Here is a 15537-nt window from a genome sequence, read left to right as displayed (position 1 = left end):
TATATATATATATACTTACTAGCATATAAAAATCATACTATTCAAAGTCTTACTTGTATGTTAGTCCTTCATACAATTGTTTATGTATTATTTATTTATTTACTCATAAGCAAACAGGAGTCTAGTGTAATTAGGACAGATCAAAAAAATTAAGGATTTTATAGGAAACCATGATCGAAAATATCGTACGCAGCTAGGAGCACTACCCTATTACAAACTGCTTCTACGAGTGCTTTCGAACAATTACTTTTATTCATCTTAATTTTCTTAACTTCATTATAATTTTATATTTTCTAATAAATACTGTCAAATTACATTACTATAGGCACAGAAATTGCTGTTTAATATTAATTTTATGATTAGGCAAATTAGCCATCATATCATTCGATTGCGATTAAAAACCGAATACTGGATCAATTTAAATTCAGTTTTCGTCACTATTTACTTAATAACATAAAACTAACATGAAATTAAGATAATTTAAATAAGTAAAAATGCTTCTTCAAAGGCTCACGTGAAAGAATTTCCTCAGAGGAAAGTGCCCCTAAAGGAGTACAAGGGCATTTCCGGCCGTGGGTTACTATGCGGTACTTAATCCTTATGATTTACCCTACCTTCCCTAGAAGCTTGTCTCAACATGTAACGAAGTATGCTACATTTACGAGACAACCTGTGTAGATAAGTTCAACTCTGTTTATTATTTTACATACCCCTCAACTTTTACAGAATTTCCGTAGTTTCAGAAAATATTTTTATTTGTGATGGGAAGAAACTTTGTTATTTTTATACATAAAAAATAAAAACAAATATCTCCACAAACTGTATTTATGTAATTTAAACAAATATGTAAAAAGAAGAAGTTCATCAATTTCAGATTTCTGAAATAAGTTTTTAAAAAATCTCTTTGATCGAAGACTTTTTTCTTTAGTTCACTATATCTGTTGAAGGGTATGACATTGCTTTTAATCGTGCTGTTAAAGCATTTTATGGACTGTGTGTTACTTATTTTGTTATAAATTCAGCTAATTCATATTTTAAAAATTATTCGGAACACTCCCTTTGGAACAATGGAAGAAAACAACAATAATATGGTCTTGATCCAAGAGATTCAAAGAAAACAACCTATTTATTATTTGGTGTTTGGGCTGCAGAAAATATTAAGAGTGTTAGGTTCAGAAATTGAAGGTAAAATTCTTTGTTTGATATAACAAAAAGAGCTATCAGTGGGCCTTAAGGTATCCGCGTGGTATTACACAAGTATTTTTTTTTTAAAAACTAAATTAAAATTTTAATTTTATGCTTCGTAAGCGGGTGCCCTAAAATAATAAAATCAAAGTAAAGTTTTTAAAAATATTTTTCAAAATAAGGGCGAATTTGAGCTTGTTTTTAACCAAACTCTTAAGAAAAAATTCTAAACACACAATGAAATTGAACTCAATACATTGTTTAAAATCGAATTTTTAAAGTAAAATTCTAAATATTCTTACTTAAAGCCTTAAAAAATAGTAAATTTAAACTTAGATCTAAGCTTTTAGTTCAAAAACATTGTATCATTATACAAAATCTACATTCAAAATTTCTAAGAATTCCAATTTTTTTTTTTTTTTTTTGTTTTTTTTTTTTTNATTTTTTTTTTTTTTTTTTTTTTTTTTTGTGAGTGCGTTAGCGTTAGAAAATTTTCTCAAAATCAGCATTCTTCATAAAGTGCATTTAAAAAGCAAAAGGATTCTGAAAAATAGGAAAATTCTGATAAAAGAATTATAAATTTAAAATTAATTACTGAAAATTAATTTTGCTTGTCTTAAACATATAATTTGTTCAGATACTCTAAGCAAAAAGAAAGAAAAAAAATATTTCAATTTCGCTTGGTGAGTTTACTTCAAGTTTCGGTTACGTCTGTCAGCATACGAAAAACAACTGCAACTTCATTTCTAAAGATCAAAGGTAAAAAATTTAAATCGGAAATCACAAAGCTCCATTCGCGATTTAATCACTCTTGCTAGTCGTAAAGTGGACAAGATTTTGGTTGGTGATTCTGTTTATACGGAAATAAAATTTACTTATGATGTTTTGAAAGGATCTTATTTATATTTATGAGTAAATCAACCAGTGGAATGGTTGCCGTCAAGTTTTTTTTGTATAAATAATTTATTTTGTTAATATGTATGTTATTGGGTTTACAAGAACTTTTAAATAGTTCCTTCGATTTTTTTTTTTTTTTTTTTTTTTTTTTTTTTTTTTTTTTTTTTTGCAAATACAAAAAATTTAACAAATTGTTTCATAACAGAAAAAGAAAAACAAGTTTAACTTTCTCTGTCTAAGGATTTATGAAGACAACTTTATTTAATTTGAAATTTCAAAAAAAGAAGGTCGTATACTATAGAAAAAAGAAATACCATTGATTAACAAAATGCCTGATTTTCTTTTCTAATAAGTTTCAGTGATAGCCTAAGCAGTGTATCTCAACCTTTTTTTTTTGTGGCGGCACACTTATAACGATTTTGAAATTTGAAGGCACACAATGAAAAAAATTAGTTTAAAAGTTGTTTACTTACCTATAATACACTGTGTTAAATAGTTTGTGAGAATAATTTTGAATGTGAAATAAAATAATATGTACTACAAAAGTACATTATTTAATTATTTCTTTCGACTAATTTTTTATTAGATAGTAACAGTTCTTCTTTGCTACTTATTAATTGTTAGCCTGTTTTCTATAGTTATTAAATGTTGTTTTTTTTACATTGTTATTTTTTTTTATTTCTTGTTAACTAGTTTTTTTGCTAATTATTAATTGTTAGCTTATTATTTTTTTGCTAGTTATCCTTTGTTAGTTTGTTTTTATAACTATTAACGGCATAGCTTACTTTAATGATTAGCTTTTATTTTCGCTGGGAAGTTAGTATCTAGCTTGTTTTAGCCTTTGGTAATTAATAATTTTAATAGTCATTAAATTTCCTACAAATTTCAACATTTTTTAAAATTGTGTGTCAAAGACAATTTAAACACTTCCTTCTTATTTTAAGATTATCAGAGACAAGACAATCGCCCACAAAGAGATGTTCACGCGGTTAAAGCGTGGAAAAATTATAAAAAGTATATATATAATAATATACATCAATACACTTTTCTTTAGTTTAAACTTTACTTGTAATAAAAAAAGCATTATAATTTTTACTGTATCATTTCTAATACTTTGCGGCACATTTTAAGAATTTGGTGGCACACAAAAGTGCCGCGGCACAGTGGTTGAGAATCACTGACCTAAAGTATGTCCAATTACATTTTAGGGCCTGAATATATCAATTATACTTTTCTGTAATAATTCCTAAGACAACCTGTTACTAACAAATTTTTTTCTAATTCACAGCCATAAAATCCAATGCTTTATGTCCGAAGAAATCGTGATTAAATTTCAGGATAGGATTAAATAACTTTAGCCATTTGTGCATACGATTTGAACTATTACATTGTCATTTTTTAAGCTCCGATCGGTCTCTCAAAGAGGTATAAATTTCATCGAAAAATCAAAAAAAACTATTTGAAATTCTTTTGCTCTTTTTGGAATAATGATTACGAAATGACTACCTTTGATACATATTATTAGAATTCTTTTCGAAAACTGAATTTTAAAAAGGATACAGTACCGAGTGCTTAATTCAAGATCCAGGTAATATAAAGAGTAACATAAGATTAAAAATCAGGAAGTGCTTCATCATATCTATGTATAACATGGCACTATCAAATGAAAACCTGTAAGTGTGAGTAAATCGGGACAATTCATTGCGTCACAATTCGGCAACCAGTCTGGTTCGACACTCAGGCAAGAAGTCGCTTGCAAGCATCCGATTAAGTCTGATCCAAAAAATGATTCAGCATAATAATAAACAAATCCTGCTCTTGCTTCTAATAACACTTGGACAATCCAAGCTAATCAGCCTTTAGCTTGTAACAAAATACAGGTCAGGAAGGTGCATCTTTTAATTGACCAGAGAGGGGGAAAGTAGGTCTTGGCTCAGAATATCGCGGATAGATGGCACCACCACTCATTCGTGAGTGGTGGTGTCTTTGTTTGGATTCCATTTTACTCCGCCTATTCTATGCAGCCATACTGTCCGTCGTTTTTTATGGCAATCTCCAACAGGTAAACCTAAATTTGACGTATTAGAATACCCAAATGCGCAATAACCTGTCAATAGTAATTTAAAAGTATGAAACAAGTTAAGAAAAAGAAAAAGTAGAAATACCAGATCAGGTGCAATGATATTTAGCCGTTCAAACTAGTCACCAATATGGCGAATGTTCATCCACATGATTGGCAACAGCCAATCTAAATCAAAAGTTTGCACAAAGATCATGGGGAAAAGTGACTCGACTTAAGCTAGGTAATCCAGGCATTTTTTAATTTCATTCAGATCAAGCATTGTGTCATTATATAAAATCCGTTGTGGTAAAAGATAAGACAGAGATTTTGTTAATGAATGCGGTCTACCCGTTATGGTACTAGAAAGAATTTGAACTCATATCATACCCTAAAGAATTTCGTGCTATTTAATTGGCTTTGATATCATATTGAAAATCAATTGAACCAATGAAGTTGTTAGTGCCCTATGATAATTAGAAATAATGAAAGCCAATTGAGTTTTAAACTTTATAGCGTCTATACCTTCAATGCAATACTCTTTACTATATACTTCAGGAGGTAATAAATATATCGCCAATCTTATACTATAATACGAGGAATGGTTGCCAAGTCGAAAATCGCCCCAGAATTAATAAACTCCGGTAAACTTGGGGGTCTGGGGTTTTTGGCCACGAGGAATCGATTGGCGCCGGTTTTGAAGCGCTACGGTCGAGCAGTTCGGAGTTACAGATAGGATATTTTCAAACTTTATTAGTTCGCCATAATGGCTATAGATACTTTTCTCCACTCTTATAAATGTATGCTAATGCGAACCTTACAATTGAAATATTAATTTTCGACAACTTAAACCAATAATATACGAAGGAATTAATAATTTAATTGTAAGGTTCGCATTAGTTTACATTTATCAAAGTGGAGAAAAGTTTAACTTTTGTGTTAAAATCACCGTCAACAAAGTCCGACATTTCAACATTCATCAGATTTCAAGCTACATTTTCAACATGCAGAACGCACCTCTACATGAAATTCTTCAAGGAGCCGGAATTTTGGAACAACAAGCGATCAACTCAATTCTACCCGCAAATGGACAACTAGAAGATACCGTCATTGTCAGAATGCTTCTCCATTACGCCGAACAAGCTTACCCGACCGTCAAAGTTGCCGTACTTCACCCTGAATTTGTCGCACGCTTCTACGTTACAACAGCGGATGGCGCTTATGAAGGAATGGCTCTTCTCAACGATATCAGCGACCAGAACAAGGCTTCCAACTATCTATACGGCGTTCAACAAGGATTCGACGTGCTACTCATTCCCATTCACAAGAGAGCTCAAATGGATAGAGGCGAGCACTGGATGCTAGGAATTTACGAAGCAAGCTATGGAGAACGTCAACTATTAGTCTGCGATCCAGTCGACAACCCGCTGCCCATCGATGCTGTTTTGAGAAAAATACTGCGACACGTTTTGAATACCGTTGTTACGAATGAAAAGCTGAAAGGATGCATCGTGAAACCTCGCAACGCTTACAACCACCAAGATGACGCGTCTTCCTGCGGAGTTTACATCGTCTTTTATGCTCGACAATACCTCTCTCATCGACGCCTTTTCCTGGACAAGAATTTTCAAGAAGCGGATGAACGGAAGCAAATTTACGAATTCGTTGTGAACAGTGTCTTTAATTGTATAATTTTTTGTTATCAATTACATTTTATTTCCTATGACTTTTCAAACTTTACCTTTGTATAGAATAGTTCCCTTTCCAAACTTTGTTTAGATAGTTTACAATGGTGCACTTTAACCGGTTATCTTTTCACCAATGGTTTCACAAATTTTCTTATGGCATGTATTGTTTTGATAAATCACAATTGAAAATTTAAATCTTCGAGTTAGCTTCGATACCTGTTTTCTCCGAGCGGAGCTCGGTCACACGCTGGTTAATATTTAAACGAGGAACTTGACAAACTTATTAACTGTCTTGGAAGATTAAAATGAATCCTAAGCAATTTTTTACTATTTTAAGAGAAAATGGTACTAGAGAGATCTTTGGTTTTTCAGAAATTTGTTCAAAATATGGTTCTTGGCACCCTCTTCCACACTCTTAAGAATTTCTTAGACAAAATGGTTAAGTAATAATTTATTAAACTGTTATTTTACCATAAAGTGAAGTCGCCAAATAATCATAAATAGGATGGTAATCGAACTGTTAACTGCGATAAAAACCGTTTATTCGATAATTTCCCCTAAAACTGTAAACAACCAGATTTTAATGGCTCCAATGAAGCCAGTTAGTGCCTTGTAATTGGGTACATGTTGTAGAAGAGAGAGCTAATCTGTCGATTCATTCTCTTTCCGAGTGAAAACTTTCCAATGTCAGTGAACTCCCCAATTTGTGTCTCTGGAATATTTGAATACCATACTTTCACTCACGCATAGATGGCAGCACCATAGAGCTGTAGTATTTCCAATCTCTTTCGATAAGTGAAACAATCTAAACTAATTAAACCACATAATAAGGTTTATTTAAGAAACACAACTCAATCAACAATTAATTAAAATATCTATTACCTATGAAAAATCCTAGCTTCAATGTCCAACGAATTTTCTTTTTTATGGTTTTGAAACCTTGCTAGCAGTAAATGGTTCAGAAGCCATATAATTTTGTATCCACTGTTTCTTAACCATATTACTTGTAAGCTGTTTCAAAATCGTAAAGGTTAAAAAATGTTATTTATCTTGTTCAAGGTTAATTGGATTGACCGACTCTTACCGGTTATTTTACCTTAATTTTAGAATAGAAATTCTAACAGTGCACTAAACTCTTCCTTTATGAGACGTGATACTTAAATGTGAAGATTAATATTGAATTTTTTATAGTGAGTTCAATTAATCTTGATGATAAGAATATCGTTTACACTCGAAAGATGAAAAATACTATGAAAAAAAGTAAAATTGAGTACAACTCTACCTTACTCTAAAGCAGGGTTTCTTAACCTGTGGTTCATGGACCCCTTAGGGGTCCGTGGGTCATATTTTGGGGGTCCGCCAACTACTCCTAATTTGTAAAACGTTTGGATCAATAATATTTAAATAACATTGAACTTTTTTTTCTCTAAAAGGTGAAAATACATATGTAGATATTTGAAACTAGGTGATCGAGATACCCCAAATTCAGTGCTGACTGCACACAGCCCTCTAATATCCCTGTCATATTTTTAACATCCTCCACTAACCGGCTTTCAGTTTGCACCATCAGAGGCAACTCCCTGATGACGTCCGCTGTGCTATTTTTTTTCATCCCTAATCAAGTTACGTACATTTGACACCTTGTCCAGGTTTCTAGATCTAGAATTTTTTTCTAAAAAGAAAGCCCAACTTTTGAAATCAGGAACATTAACCAAACTTGGATTTGGTATTCCACAAAAACCTCTGGTTGAGGCATCTCTCAAAGTTGCATATCGTATTGCCAAAAGCAGGAAACCGCATACTATTAGAGAGACGTTAATTAAGCCATGTGCGCTGAAAATGGTTTAATTATTTTGTGGACTGGAACAGAGAAAAAAACTTGAAGCTATTCCATTGTCAAATGATGCGATACATTCAAGAATAGTTGAAATTTCTTGCAATATCTTGAAACAGATCATCGATGAATCGATACTATCAAAGAGGAATTCTCATTTGGTGAGTCTCTTTTGCAAATGACAAAGGCAGTTGATGTTGTAGCAATGTTAAATGTTTTCTTTACCAAACACGACTTCGACTGGAAAGAAAAACTTCATTCACTTTGTACAGATGGAGAACCTGCGATGCTTGGCTATAAATCTCGTTTGTTGGTAAAAAAAAGAGTATCCTAATGTTCTTGTTACTTATTGTTTTTTACATAGACATGCACAGGCTACAAAAACTCTTCCAACCAGCTTAAAAGAAGTATTATCAATAGTTATTTAAACTGTGAATTTTATCAGAAGTAGAGCTCTTGATCATCGTCTTTTTAAAACACTGTGTCAAGAAAGGACGCAGAACATGAGGTATTTCTGTACCACACAGAAGGGCAGGTTTTGAAGCGAATTTTCATGTTGAAACAGAAGTTTCTAGAAGAAAAAGATTACCACTCTTCGAATATTTAGAAGAAAAAAGATTTTACATATAAGTTGGCTTACCTGGCAAATACTTTTAACCACATGAACAATAAAAGTCTTTTAATTCAAGGGCCAGATATCACCATCATGGATGCAACTGAGAGATTACAAGCATTCATATTGAAAATGCCACTTTGAAAAAATAGAATTCAAAATGAGATCTATGCAAACTTTCAAATATTGAACGAAGTGCTTTCTGAAAATGGATCTCGGCAAGATAATTTGTTACTGAATAACTTGAAAAATGAAATCTGTAAACACCTGGAAGTACTTCAGGTTTCATTTTAAAAATATTTTAATTTGGATGAGATAAATATAAAAGATGAGTTGTGGATTCGTAATCCTTTTCTTTGTGATATCGACAATATCGATATGAACCTTGTCAAAGATGAGCTTATTGATCTTAGAACAAAGTTCTTCCTAAAAATGAATTTCGATTCAAAAACACTCGAAGAGTTCTGGTCTTCTGTGAGAGAAGCCTACCCAGGGCTCAAAAAACCGCCCATCCGCCCGTCCTCGGCGGTCAAAAATTCCCCGCGGACAACAAATTTCTCGAATCCAACGTCCGCGCGGACGGCCATTTTCCGTTAATGTTCGTGATATATTTTCAATTTTTGTTATCTTACAAGAGTCTAGCTCCTCACTTCTAAAATGACCCTCTAATCTCGAAATACAACAACATACTGCGCATGGTGGAATTGATGTTTTCTCTGTCTAGGAGTACTGCAGCGGTTGAAAGGGGCTTTTCAGCAATGAACTTACAAAAAAACACATTACTTACTGGTCTTAAACAAGAAGCGTTAAACGCAATTATGAACATCTACCTAAATGAAAAACCTCCTTCAGATTTCTGTGCAGAAACCTCTGTAAATCATTGGCTTGATTGTGGAACTGGCAAACGTCGAATTTGATTCATTTAAAAAACGCAGTATCATCGGATAAATTGACATGATAATTGACAGATAACTTGACCTTTGTTATTTAAATTATTTCATTAAGGAAATAAATTATTTCAATAAATAAATACTAGGTTTTACTATTAGTAACCTAGTATTTCTTTTATTACCGTATAATGTTATCCTAGTATTTGTAATCCTAGTAACTACTAATTCATTGTGTGATTGTTTGTAATAAATAAGAGAAAATTATATTTTTATTTATTTAGAAGTGACGGTTTAGTTTCAAAGGAGGACGGGTACATTGTTGGACAAGCCGTCCTCTGGGACGGGTAAAATTTCTGAGTTTTTTCGAGCCCTGAGCCTACCCATTGCTTGTAAAGAGAGCTATGGCAGCTATAATTCTGCGCCACAGTATATCTTAACGAAGCGGGATTTTCCACTCTCGAGACAATAAAAACAAAACATCGAAATCGATTGAATGTTGAACATGATATGCGCGTTGCTTTGTCGAAAACCATCCCTCAATTCAATTTATTAATTAAGGAAAAGTAGCAACAACTTTCACATTAAAAATTTTAGTTTTAAAAATTTGTACACTATTAAAATAATAAAATTAAATGTTTTCTAATAATTGATGTTTTCTGTAATTATTTTTTTCACAGGGGGGGGGGCCAAGACNGGGGGGGGGGGGGGGTCCGAGACATCATAAAATTTTTTAAAAGGGGTCCATTGTACCAAAAAGGTTAAGAAACACTGCTCTAAAAAGTTCAATTATTTTATCAATTCTTCTCCGTGACGTAAGTATATCTTAATGCAGGCAATGAAACTGTCCGTTATCTGTTATTTTTTATTCTTTATCAGTCCTTGAAATTTATCATTCTTTTACCTCATCGAACTTTCAGCGTTTCCTTCCATTCCTTTAATGCTTGATTGTCAATGCGTTGTGAAAGTACTCTTTACCTGACCTGAAAAAAGTATCAGACATTATTTAAAATAAATAACTATCTATCATCTATGTCTTCCTGAAATAAATCTGCATTAGCCTTGCTCAGGTAAACATTAAATTTACTATAAATTTTAAATTTCATGTTTCTAAAAAATAACGATTTATTTAATAAAAACAGTGGCTAAATGGTTTTCATTCTTTGTTTTCCTTACTTTTTATTATACACAACGTTCACTAAAATCTTTGATAAAGTCATTGACCAAGTAAACAGCTTTATTAATCAAATTTAAGGTTATTTTATTTTGGTAAAATTGATAGTTTGCGTTTGATATTATTGAATACAAAATATAGAGCGGATTTTAAGGTGGACAGTTCTGTCTGCTATATAAAATAGAGTGAAAGTATCTGTTCTTTCGAAACAACTAAAAATATCAAAAGAAGTGCAATACGAATGTATAAAGAATATTTGACTGTTAGTATTTCTTGTTAAATTATTGTTCTAAATCACTTATTCACAAATGGTGTTCCGCTGAACCTTAAGGATCCATTGGAAGTTCCCAGGGGTTCCGTGAGTTGTATTTTTTTAAAATCAATTCAAAACCACAGTAACCATGTGTTTATCCAACCAATAATCTATTACTTACTACCGTTAATTTTGAGAATTTACTTATGTTAAATGCTAATGAAAAAGGAAGAAACAAAAATTAATGTACACACTTTTCAATAACAACGCATGGTTATTGCAAAATACGAAAACAAAAAGGAATTACGAAAAGAATTTACATTCTAATTAATGCATTAGTTTTTATCCTCAAACTTAATAATTCAAAACATAAAAATAACCAAATTCAAGAATAAAGAATTATTTTTTTTCTGATAACCATTCTCATAGTTAATAACAGCTCTTTTTACACAAACCTTAATAATTCAGATTATTTTATTCACTTTTTACCTACGCTGGCGGCAAAAACTGTTTAACTACAAACCACTACGGACCTGCAAATTTGGCTGTCTAACCTAAATATAAGCTTTAAGATTGTTGTTGATAAAACAATGCAAAAAAAAAATATTAAATAAATTCACAGTCTTTTTCTTACTTTTTATCTTTTTTTTTTTTGTTTTTATGTTTATAGTTGTTAATGAACTTTATTTATAAAATCGGGGTTCGACTGAAAAAGGCTGTTGCATTTAGTGTTCCGTAACCGAAAAAAATTGAGAACCATTGTTTTAGTCCTATAATTTAATGAGGAAAGTTATTATTGTTTATTATTATTATTTTTATTATTTTTAGTTATTATTTTTTTTCATAAATAGAAAAGGGTATTATACCAATATGTGATCTACCTCCATAAAGGACAATTATTTTTTTATCGTTCAGTTCTTTTTCTTTTTGGTTTTTGTTTTTAGTTTTAAAGTTAAGTGTCACTACCCGATAAATAGTTGCCTGGCATACCGTTCACTGATGTTTTTTTTTTTAATGTTAAGTGACGCTGTCCGGTAAACATTTGCCTGGTAAACACTACATTAATGTTATAAGTGCCTTTGTAGCATGTCTGTTTTGTATCATTTGTACTTTATATCCTGTTGTTTTTCTTTACCAAGAAAATGATTTTGAATAAAAAATAAGTTTTTATGCGTTCTTTTTCCTTTTTGTTTTTGTTTTTAGTTTTAAAGTTAAGTGTCACTACCCGATAAATAGTTGCCTGGCATACCGTTCACTGATGTTTTTTTTTAATGTTAAGTGACGCTGTCCGGTAAACATTTGCCAGGTAAACACTACATTAATGTTATAAGTGCCTTTGTAGCATGTCTGTTTTGTATCATTTGTACTTTATATCCTGTTGTTTTTCTTTACCAAGAAAATGATTTTGAATAAAAAATAAGTTTTTATGCGTTCTTTTTCCTTTTTGTTTTTGTTTTTAGTTTTAAAGTTAAGTGTCACTACCCGATAAATAGTTGCCTGGCATACCGTTCACTGATGTTTTTTTTTAATGTTAAGTGACGCTGTCCGGTAAACATTTGCCAGGTAAACACTACATTAATGTTATAAGTGCCTTTGTAGCATGTCTGTTTTGTATCATTTGTACTTTATATCCTGTTGTTTTTCTTTACCAAGAAAATGATTTTGAATAAAAAATAAGTTTTTATGCGTTCTTTTTCCTTTTTGTTTTTGTTTTTAGTTTTAAAGTTAAGTGTCACTACCCGATAAATAGTTGCCTGGCATACCGTTCACTGATGTTTTTTTTTAATGTTAAGTGACGCTGTCCGGTAAACATTTGCCAGGTAAACACTACATTAATGTTATAAGTGCCTTTGTAGCATGTCTGTTTTGTATCATTTGTACTTTATATCCTGTTGTTTTTCTTTACCAAGAAAATGATTTTGAATAAAAAATAAGTTTTTATGCGTTCTTTTTCCTTTTTGTTTTTGTTTTTAGTTTTAAAGTTAAGTGTCACTACCCGATAAATAGTTGCCTGGCATACCGTTCACTGATGTTTTTTTTTAATGTTAAGTGACGCTGTCCGGTAAACATTTGCCAGGTAAACACTACATTAATGTTATAAGTGCCTTTGTAGCATGTCTGTTTTGTATCATTTGTACTTTATATCCTGTTGTTTTTCTTTACCAAGAAAATGATTTTGAATAAAAAATAAGTTTTTATGCGTTCTTTTTCCTTTTTGTTTTTGTTTTTAGTTTTAAAGTTAAGTGTCACTACCCGATAAATAGTTGCCTGGCATACCGTTCACTGATGTTTTTTTTTAATGTTAAGTGACGCTGTCCGGTAAACATTTGCCAGGTATATACTACATTAATGTTATAAGTGCCATTGTAAAATATCTGTTTTGTATCATTTGTGCTTTATATCCCGTTGTTTGTTTTTTTTATCAAGAAAATAATTTTGAATAAAAAATAAATATTTAGATAGGTATGAATATTTAGTTATAATTCAGTAGATTTCAAAATTAGCTGTTGTTGACATTATTAATCTTTTTCCCAATTACACATTGTTTGTTTCGTTACCTTTTTTTGTCATTCTGTGTTTATAGACAGTGAGGAATGTTCTTGTTTATGTCCCTAAACAATAGTTTGTTTAATTTCTGTATTTAGTCCTTTCTTTTCTCATTTTGTGTTGAGATATGTAAGAAGGTTCTTGTTCATACAACCTTACCTATAATATATCAATTTCTATGCCTTCATTTGTGCTTTATATTTCGATTTGTGTTTTAAAGTATGTTTCTTAAACATTGAATCTTTAGTTTAAGTAATATAGATATCAATAGAGTTCAAAATTAATTGCTTTTTAAGTTATTGTTTTTTTCTTATCACAACTTTTCGTCTCTATAACTTTTTTCCGGCATTTTATGTTACGATACTGAAGAACGTTCTTGTTTATAGAGGAAAATATCTCAATTATTGTACCTTTATTTGTGCTTAATTTTTAGTAACTTTACTTTATCAAGAAAATTTTGTTGAGTAAACAATGAATATTTTGTACATAGAGTAGAGATATCAATAGAATTCAAAATTTACTGCTGTTAATGTTATAGTTCCTTTTCATGGTATCACATTATGGTATTTACCTTTCTTTTCTCATTTTGTGTTAAGATACTGAAGAAGGTTCTTGTTTATAGAACCTTAACTCTATCTCCATTTCTATACCTTCATCTGTGTTTTTTTGTTTTGTAAAGAAGAGTATGTTGCTAAACAATGAGTCTTTAGTGTAAATAATATAGATATCAATAGAATTCAAAATTAGATGGCGTTTACCATATTGTTTTTTTTCTCATCGCATATTGCTTGTTTCTTTACCTTTTTTCTGTAATTATATGTTCAGACATTGAGGAAGGTTCTTGTGTATAGAACCTAAACTATAGTATCGCTTTTTTTTGTTCCTTCAGTTGTGCTTTAGATTAATTTTTTTTTCCAAAAAGAGTATGTTGTGCACATAATACAGATATCAACAGAATTCGAAATTAGCTGCTGGTTACGTAATTGTTCTCGCGTTTGATAATTGCCTACCAATATCACGGAAAAATAGAGATGAACATGTTAGAAATGTTTCTAAATTTGCAATAAGCAGGAAAATCCAAAATTAAAGAAATAACTGGACTAATATATGAAGGGCTGATTCGTTGAAAGTTTTACGTGGCATTTGAATAAATTTGTAAAAATTAACTTTTAAGTTTACTCGTTTACAAGAGGAAATAATGATCATGTTTTTAACGTTAGTGTCATAGCATTCACACTTCTGAAATCTTAGTTTGCTGTCAAAATAGAAAGTTTATAACCAAATGCACTTGAGCTACACGCAATTAATTTCATTTTAGGGAAATATTTTAGGATGAAATTTAGTGTAAAACTTTATATTTTAAGCATGTCTCCTTTAAATAATAGAGCACACAAGCCATCCAATATAGAGAAAATCGAATTTAAAATTTTATTCAAACTTTACATTAAATCTTCTCTCAGTTAACGGCTCAGTAACCTAGCCTGTCTTGACGTTTTGAATTTCATTCCAGTTTTGGATCACTTTATTTCATTTTCTGGTTACAAATAATTTAAATTTAAATATAATTTTATTTTATGTATTGCAGTTTTTTAAAATTTAAATATTATTCTTTAATTAAAATTACAAAATTTCCTTTTTTTAATAAAGATTTCTCTGTTTGCAAACATCGTTGTTTTAAATATAATTTTATTTTATTTATTATAATGTTTCAATAATTAATACTATTTGACATTTTTTTTAACTTTTTAATAAAGGTTTTTAAGTTCAAAATTAGTTCAATGTAAATGGAAGTTATTTAACAGGGATTATAATTATTAAAAAGTTAGACTATACAATGATTTCTCCAGAATGTACTACTTGCGACCTTTATTTTTATAAATAGGCAAAAAAATTTAATAAACAGGATTTAGAATATTTAATTGAACAAAGTTAAGAAATAAATTCTTGTATTAGAATAAACTCATCAATTCATCATCACTTTTAATTTCCAGTTTTTTAAAATTATAAGAAATGACTTGTACACTTCTAAACTTTGAGAAACCTTTTAAAATCTCAATGAAGTGTGTTTTTCAGCAACACGAGTTTCCAAAAAGTTGCGTACGTTAACATTCACCTTTTATTAAAAGTGCAATATGACAAATTAGTTTTTTGTTAAAATATTTCAGTTATCCAGATTATCGTTCGTAAGAAAATATGTATTAAAATTAACTGATAAAGAATCCAATCCTTTGAATATTTTAAGCAATACTTACAAATGATGTTATTTTATTGAAAAATTAAATTATTACTCTAATTTAAATATCAAGAAATATAGTATTTATAAAAAACACAATGAATAGAATAAAATTTCAAATTATATTTAAATCAAAACTATTTGTGTGTATAAAAAAAAAAAAAAAA

General features: G+C 30.4%; 3 protein-coding genes across 3 annotated transcripts in view; 2 read left to right on the top strand and 1 right to left on the bottom strand.

Annotated features, from left to right (window-relative positions):
• LOC139424817 (uncharacterized) overlaps positions 1–15537 on the bottom strand; it is a 204252-nt gene that overhangs the window by 98549 nt on the left and 90166 nt on the right. The gene's annotated exons all lie outside the window — the stretch shown is intronic.
• LOC107446204 (uncharacterized) overlaps positions 1–15537 on the top strand; it is a 68211-nt gene that overhangs the window by 33820 nt on the left and 18854 nt on the right. Inside the window, exon 5 of the mRNA XM_071181830.1 lies at positions 5152–5827. Coding sequence (XP_071037931.1) covers positions 5152–5827 — 676 coding nt within the window. The remainder of the gene's footprint in view (positions 1–5151; positions 5828–15537) is intronic.
• The window catches only part of LOC107449245 (uncharacterized), a 38407-nt gene continuing 32908 nt past the window's right edge, over positions 10039–15537 (top strand). Inside the window, exon 1 of the mRNA XM_071182502.1 lies at positions 10039–10233. The gene's annotated coding sequence lies outside the window, so the exon portion shown is untranslated. The remainder of the gene's footprint in view (positions 10234–15537) is intronic.

This window comes from Parasteatoda tepidariorum, chromosome 6 (assembly GCF_043381705.1).
Source record: "Parasteatoda tepidariorum isolate YZ-2023 chromosome 6, CAS_Ptep_4.0, whole genome shotgun sequence".
NCBI lineage: Eukaryota > Metazoa > Arthropoda > Arachnida > Araneae > Theridiidae > Parasteatoda > Parasteatoda tepidariorum.
The sequence above is the reverse complement of the archived record's forward strand: the minus strand, read 5'-3'. Positions and strand labels throughout refer to the sequence as shown.